The sequence below is a fragment of the Sphaeramia orbicularis genome, unplaced genomic scaffold (genome assembly GCF_902148855.1).
Source record: "Sphaeramia orbicularis unplaced genomic scaffold, fSphaOr1.1, whole genome shotgun sequence".
NCBI classification, from domain to species: Eukaryota; Metazoa; Chordata; class Actinopteri; order Kurtiformes; family Apogonidae; genus Sphaeramia; species Sphaeramia orbicularis.
The window spans coordinates 56,018-63,963 of NW_021941658.1; the positions used below are offsets into that span (position 1 = coordinate 56,018).

A 7,946-nucleotide genomic window follows, 5' to 3' on the forward strand; every position below is an offset into this window, starting at 1 on the left:
AATCCATTTTATTTTTCCAGAAGAAATTAATTCAGAACTAAAGTATTTTCTTTTCTGTTTCCATGGAAACATTAAACCTTAATAAAGGTTTACATGACAAATGTTTATTGGGTTCTGGCAGCCCTTCTGTTAGCTTAGCTTAGCCTTCTGTTAGCTTAGCTTAGCCCTTCTGTTAGCTTAGCTTAGACCTTCTGTTAGCTTAGCTTAGCCCTTCTGTTAGCTTATCTAAGCCCTTCTGTTAGCTTAGCCCTTCTGTTAGCTTAGCTTAGACCTTCTGTTAGCTTAGCTTAGCCCGTCTGTTAGCTTAGCTTAGCATAGTCACTGCATTTCCATGGTCACACATATCCAGTTTTTTAAGGGTGATTTGTCGTCTTTTCTCAGTGATTTTGTCAAATCCGATTCTCTCTAATTATTTCTTCAGATCTGCGACTTACTGCACTCATACAATCTGTGGACTGTTGTGTTGACGGAAGTTGGAAAATCTTTTTGTTGAAGGGATGCATGCGCTAAATTAGCTTTGCTTTAGCGTTTTAGCTTTGCATTAGTTTTTATTTCCCAGATGTTCTTCCTGCAGTAAGTCACATGACCATGATCTGAGCCTCAGTTTGTGATCATATTGACCCCAGCGGACTAAAGGAATGATTAGGAGAACTGAACTGACCCAAATCACTCCTAAAATACTACAGATCACCTCTAAAAGCCTGGCTACGTCTGAGCAGAGGAATGAAGCCATTATGCTAAGCTAGGCTAAGCTAAGCTAACGTTAGGGCTGCAGTTCAAACTGTTTGTCCCACTTGTGGAACTCATTAGTTCAGGACAAATGAATGAATCCAAAGCCAGTGTTGAACTGTTCCTTCAGGGTTTTCCAGGCTGGTAGATCCCATCAGAATATTCCACTGGAACGCTTTGGGAAGACTAGACTGCAGTGCAGATTCTTCCACCAGCGCAGAATGTGTGCGTCATCGCCACAGGACAAGACACTGAGCATGTGCAGAATGGAAGGAATAAAGTCCAAACGGAATAAAGGCTTTACATGTCCAGGAAGAATTTAGAGCGCAGTTAAAAGAGGATTAAACCACTGACTTTAATCAGGTTTAAATTTAATCTGAACTTTTCTGTTTCAACTGGAATAAGGTGTTTACATGGACATCTGAAATAGGATCCAACCTGTAATCAGATTAAACCAGGAAGAACAGTTGTCATGGAAACGCACAGATAGTTGATTTGGGATGAAGCTGATTCTGAACCAACTGTTCTGAGATGAATGTGTTCCAACACTTTTGGAGTCAATGAAATGAAAACAACTGAACAGATTTGAGCATTTAATAGGAGTCATTTTAGGAGAAGAGGAGCTTCCACTGCAGTCGGCAGTTTCTTCCTGTTTCCCTGGTTACCGTCCGTTTGGAGCATGCTCAGTTGCTCTCTACAGTTTCTTCCTGTTTCCCTGGTTACCGTCCGTTTGGAGCATGCTCAGTTCCTTCAGGGCCACCCAGGACCGGACCAGCAGCAGACCCGGGACCAGAACCCAGATGAGGTTAAAGAAGCCCAGGTAGACCCAGAGGTGGAGCCAGTTGGAGGTGTGGAGGTTGGGACTGCCCATCAGCCAATCAGGACAGAAGGTCATCCAGCCGCCGTAGAGTTCGCACACGCTCAGACTGATCTGCAGGAAGTGTCTGCACAGAGCGGACCACATGGTTACAAACAGGTTCTGGATCTGAGACCTGGTCCACTTCAAATGTACGACGGCACATTAGCACCACGTCACAAAAATACAAACATTTATAACTACGAGAATAAAGTCGTAAAATTATGAGAATAAAGTCAGAGTTTTAAAAAAAACTCACAATTTAACAGAAATAATGTCAAACATTTATGAGATTAAAGTCACAAAATGCAGAAAATAAATTCACAATAATGCGATAAGTCATAATTTAGAAACTGAAATTTTCTCCAAACCCCAAACATGTGCGAACTGTCATCAAAGTCCGACTGATGCTAACATGTTGAAGGTGGGCGGGGCTAATAGGCTCAGTATTTGGTGGGTGGAGCTACTAGTACCTGTAGTACTTGGTGTGTAGTACTGCATGGATCAGTAGTACCTGTAGTACTTGGTGTGTAGTACTGCATGGATCAGTAGTACCTGTAGTACTTGGTGTGTAGTACTGCATGGATCAGTAGTACCTGTAGTACTTGGTGTGTAGTACTGCATGGATCAGTAGTACCTGTAGTACTTGGTGTGTAGTACTGCATGAATCAGTAGTACCTGTAGTACTTGGTGTGTAGTACTGCATGGATCAGTAGTATTCCCAGTAGTGAGTCCAGGACCACGGTCAGAATCTCCACAGAAACGATGGTTGGATCTGAAACCAGCCAACGGTGGTCTGCTTTACCGTACTCCTGCCCTGGAGGGGTTAGGTTTAAGGTAAGGGTTAGGTTTAAGGTAAGGGTTAGGTTTAAGGTAAGGGTTAGGTTTAAAGTAAGGGTTAGGTTTAAGGGGTTTAAGGTTAGGGTTAGGGGTTTAAGGTAAGGGTTAGGTTTAAGGTTAGGGTTAGGGGTTTAAGGTAAGGGTTAGGTTTAAGGTAAGGGTTAGGTTTAAGGTAAGGGTTAGGTTTAAGGTAAGGGTTAGGTTTAAAGTAAGGGTTAGGTTTAAAGTAAGGGTTAGGTTTAAGGTAAGGGTTAGGTTTAAAGTAAGGGTTAGGTTTAAGGGGTTTAAGGTTAGGGTTAGGGGTTTAAGGTAAGGGTTAGGTTTAAGGTTAGGGTTAGGGGTTTAAGGTAAGGGTTAGGTTTAAGGTTAGGGTTAGGTTTAAGGGTTAGTCCCAGTTCCTCCACAGTCCAAATAAAAACTGAAAACAAACAAATTAAATTGAATTCAAATGAATGAAGTCGACTCACAGAGTTCAGCCAGAGGACCAGAAGAAGACTGGACCGACCCACACACAGACATGTAAACAAAAGGACCCTCCTGGAAACAAACAAACAAACAAACAACAGAGACATGTAAACAAAAGGACCCTCCTGGAAACAAACAAACAAACAACAGAGACATGTAAACAAAAGGACCCTCCTGGAAACAAACAAACAAACAAACAACAGAGACATGTAAACAAAAGGACCCTCCTGGAAACAAACAAACAACAGAGACATGTAAACAAAAGGACCCTCCTGGAAACAAACAAACAAACAAACAACAGAGACATGTAAACAAAAGGACCCTCCTGGAAACAAACAAACAAACAACAGAGACATGTAAACAAAAGGACCCTCCTGGAAACAAACAAACAAACAAACAACAGAGACATGTAAACAAAAGGACCCTCCTGGAAACAAACAAACAACAGAGACATGTAAACAAAAGGACCCTCCTGGAAACAAACAAACAAACAACACAGACATGTAAACAAAAGGACCCTCCTGGAAACAAACAAACAAACCAACAAACAACACAGACATGTACACAAAAGGACCCTCCTGGAAACAAACAAACAAACAAACAACACAGACATGTAAACAAAAGGACCCTCCTGGAAACAAACAAACAAACAAACAAACAAACAAACAAACAAACAACACAGACATGTAAACTAAAAGACCCTCCTGTAAACAAACCAACAAACCAACAAACAACACAGACATGTAAACAAAAAGACCCTCCTGGAAACAAACAAACCAACCAACCAACAAACAACACAGACATGTAAACAAAAGGACCCTCCTGGAAACAAACAAACAAACTAACCAACAAACAACACAGACATGTAAACAAAAGGACCCTCCTGTAAACAAACAAAAAACAAACAAACAAACAAACAAACAAACAAACAAACAAACAAACCAACAAACAGCAAAGACATGTTAACAAAAGGACCCTCCTATAAACAAACAAACAAACAAACAACAGAGACATTTAAACAAAAGGGCCCTCCTGTAAACAAACAAACAAACAAACAAACAACAGAGACATGTAAACAAAAGGACCCTCCTGTAAACAAACAAACAAACAACAGAGACATGTAAACAAAAGGATCCTCCTGTAAACAAACAAACAAACACAGACATGTAAACCAAAGGATCCTCCTGTAAACAAACAAACAAACAAACAAACAACAGAGACATGTAAACAAAAGGATCCTCCTGTAAACAAACAAACAAACAAACATCCATCCATCCATTATCCACCGCTTATCCGGGGCCGGGTCGCGGGGGTAACAGTCTAATCAGGGATGCCCAGACTTCCCTCTCCTCAGACTCCTCCTCCAGCTCTTCCAGGGGGATCCCGAGGCGTTCCCAGGCCAGCCGAGAGACATAGTCTCTCCAACGTGTCCTGGGTCTTCCCTGAGGTCTCCTCCCGGTGGGACATGCCCGCAACACCTCCCCAGGGAGGCGTCCAGGAGGCATCCGAAACAGATGCCCGAGCCACCTCAGCTGGCCCCTCTCGACGCGGAGGAGCAGCGGCTCTACTCCGAGCTCCTCCCTGGTGACTGAGCTCCTCCCCCTATCCCTAAGGGTGCGCCCAGCCACCCGACGGAGGAAACTCATTTCGACCGCTTGTATCCGGGATCTTGTCCTTTCGGTCCTGACCCAAAGCTCATGACCATAGGTGAGGGTAGGAACGTAAATTGACCGGTAAATCGAGAGCTTCGCCTCTCGGCTCAGCTCCTTCTTCACCACAAGCGACCGGTACAGCGACTGCATCACTGCAGACGCTGCACCGATCCGTCTGTCAATCTCACGCTCCATCTTTCCCTCACTCGTGAACAAGACCCCGAGATACTTAAACTCCTCCACTTGGGGCAAAGACTCTCCACCGACCCGGAGAGGGCAAACCACCTTTTTCCGGTCCAGAACCATGCCCTCGGATTTGGAGGTGCTGATCCTCATCCCGCTCGCTTCACACTTGGCTGCAAACCGCCCCAGGACACGCTGAAGGTCCAGGTTCGATGAGGCCAACAGGACAACATCATCTGCAAAAAGCAGAGATGAAATCCTGTGGTCCCCAAACCGGACCCCCTCCGGCCCCTGGCTGCGCCTAGAAATTCTGTCCATAAAAATTATGAACAGAACCGGTGACAAAGGGCAGCCCTGCCGGAGACCAACATGCACCTGGAACAGGTCTGACTTACTGCCGGCAATGCGAACCAGGCTCCTGCTTCGGTCATACAAGGACCGGACTGCCCTTAGCAAAGGGCCCCAGACCCCATACTCCCGAAGCACCCCCCACAGGATACCATGAGGGACACGGTCGAACGCCTTCTCCAGATCCACAAAACACATGTGGACTGGTTGGGTGAACTCCCATGAACCCTCGAGCACCCGATGGAGAGTATAGAGCTGGTCCAGTGTTCCACAACCGGGACGAAAACCGCATTGTTCCTCCTGGATCCGAGGTTCGACTATCGGTCGGATCCTCCTCTCCAGTACCCTGGAATAGACTTTTCCCGGGAGGCTGAGGAGTGTGATCCCCCTATAGTTGGAGCACATCCTCTGGTCCCCCTTCTTAAAAAGGGGGACCACCACCCCGGTCTGCCAATCCAGAGGTACTGTCCCCGACTGCCACGCGATGTTACAGAGACGTGTCAACCAAGACAGTCTCTGCACATCCAGAGACTTAAGGTACTCAGGGCGAATCTCATCCACCCCCGGTGCCCTGCCACCGAGGAGCTGTCCAACCACCTCAGTGACTTCAGCTTGGGTGATGGACGAGTCCACCTCTGAGACCTCAGCCTCTGCTTCCTGCATGGAAGACGTGACAGTGGGATTGAGGAGATCCTCGAAGTATTCCTTCCACCGTCCGACAACATCCCCAGTCGAGGTCAGCTCCTCCCACTTCCACTGTAAACAGTGTTGGTGGCGCACTGCTTTCCCCTTCTGAGGCGCCGGACGGTTTGCCAGAATTTCCTCAAGGCCGACCGATAGTCCTCCTCCATGGCCTCCCCAAACTCCACCCAGACCCGAGTTTTTGCCTCCACAACCGCCCGGGCTGCAGCTCGCTTGGCCTTCCGGTACCCATCAGCTGCCTCAGGAGTCCCACGGGCCAACAAGGCTCGATAAGACTCCTTCTTCAGCTTGACGGCATCCCTTACTTCCGGGGTCCACCACCGGGTTCGGGGATTGCCGCCACGACAGGCACCGGAGACCTTGCGACCACAGCTCCGAGCAGCCGCTTCGACAATGGAGGTGGAGAACATGGTCCACTTGGACTCAATGTCCCCAGCCTCCCCCGGGATCTGGGAGAAGCTCTCCCGGAGGTGGGAGTTGAAGACCACACTGACGTCGGGTTCTGCCAGACGTTCCCAACAGACCCTCACAACACGTTTGAGCCTGCCGAGTCGGTCCGGCTTCCTCCTTCGCCAGCGGATCCAACTCACCACCAGGTGGTGATCGGTTGACAGCTCTGCCCCTCTCTTCACCCGAGTGTCCAAATCATGCGGTCGGAGGTCTGATGATACGACAACGAAGTCGATCATCGACCTCCGGCCTAGGGTGTCCTGGTGCCAAGTGCACTTCTGGACATCCCTGTGTTCGAACATGGTGTTTGTTATGAACAAACTGTGACGAGCACAGAAGTCCAGTAACAGAACACCACTCGGGTTCAGATCAGGGAGGCCGTTCCTCCCCATCACCCCCCTCCAGGTCTCACTGTCGTTGCCCACGTGGGCATTGAAGTCACCCAGGAGAACAATGGAGTCCCCAGTCGGAGCACCATCCAGCACCCCTCCCAAGGACTCCAAGAAGGCCGGGTACTCTGCACTGCTGTTCGGCCCGTAGGCCGAGACAACAGTGAGGCACCTGTCCCCGACCCGAAGGCGCAGGGACGCGACCCTCTCGTTCACCGGGGTGAACTCCAACACATGACGGCTGAGCTGAGGGGCTATGAGCAAGCCCACGCCATTCCGCCGCCTCTCACCGCGGGCAACGCCAGAGAAATGGAGAGTCCAGCCCCTCTCGAGGGGTTGGGTTCCAGAGCCCAAGCTGTGTGTGGAGGTGAGCCCGACTATATCTAGTCGGTATCTCTCAACCTCCCTCACAAGCTCCGGCTCCTTCCCTCCCAGCGAGGTGACATTCCATGTCCCAAGAGCTAGACTCTGTGTCCAGGGATCAGGTTGTCGGGCTCCCTGCCGTCGACTGCCACCCAATCCACATTGCACCCGGCCCCTACGATTTCCTCGGTGGGTGGTGAGTCCACCGGAGGGCGGGCCCACGTCGCTCCTTCGGGCTGGGCCCGGCCGGACCCTGTGGGCATAGGCCCGGCCACCAGGCGCTCGCATACGAGCCCCAACCCCAGGCCTGGCTCCAGGGTGGGGCCCCGGCTGCGCCATACCGGGCGACGTCACTTTCTTTAGTTGGTACTTCTTCATAGGGGCTTCTGAACTGCTCTTAGTCTGGCCCATCACCCAGGACCTGTTTGCCTTGGGAGACCCTACCAGGGGCATAAAGCCCCCGACAACAGAGCTCCTGGGATCATTCGGGCACTCAAACTCCCCCACCACGATAAGGTGGCAGTTCAAGGGGGAGAAAAACAAAAACAGACATGTAAATAAAAGGAGCCCCCTGTAAACAAACAAACAAACAAACAAACAAACACAGACATGTAAACACAGGGACCCTCCTGTTTATAAACAGAGGGCGGTTCCTACCAGGGTCACATGGACGATGACATCATAGAACAGCCACAGTAGAGTCCACCTGTCCTCTGTGGAGCTCCGCCCCCCAAACCAATGGGTCAGAAGGACGGCTGCAGCGACCTGGACCAGACAAGCTAACAGGGACACCAGGGACACCACAGAGACCGCAGGGTCCAGACCAGGGGACAGACCAGGATCCATGAGGGGTCCAAGAGGAAGATCCAGTTGAAGATCTAGAACAGACCAGACCCAGAACCAGAACAGACCAGAACCAGACCAGAACAGAACCAGAACAGACCAGAACAGAACCAGAACCAGAACAGA

General features: G+C 49.3%; 1 protein-coding gene across 1 annotated transcript; it reads right to left on the minus strand.

Annotated features, from left to right (window-relative positions):
- Positions 1-1,341: 1,341 nt before the first annotated feature.
- On the minus strand, positions 1,342-7,946 carry ebpl (EBP like). Its single transcript, XM_030130587.1, has 4 exons — positions 7,635-7,946; positions 2,893-2,962; positions 2,264-2,402; positions 1,342-1,673 (listed from the first exon to the last, which is right to left on the minus strand). The coding sequence occupies exons 1-4, from the start codon at positions 7,821-7,823 to the stop codon at positions 1,424-1,426; spliced, it is 648 nt and encodes a 215-aa protein (XP_029986447.1). The 5' UTR covers positions 7,824-7,946; the 3' UTR covers positions 1,342-1,423.

Bases quoted from the DNA above. Each gene is read 5' to 3' on its own strand.
- ebpl (XM_030130587.1), bottom strand. From the start codon at position 7,823: ATGGATCCTGGTCTGTCCCCTGGTCTGGACCCTGCGGTCTCTGTGGTG. The intron at 2,963-7,634 runs GTAGGAACCGCC...GTTTGTTTCCAG, and splicing joins TCATCGTCCATGTGACCCTG to GAGGGTCCTTTTGTTTACAT. The intron at 1,674-2,263 runs GTACTACTGATT...CGCTCTGTGCAG, and splicing joins CTACACACCAAGTACTACAG to ACACTTCCTGCAGATCAGTC.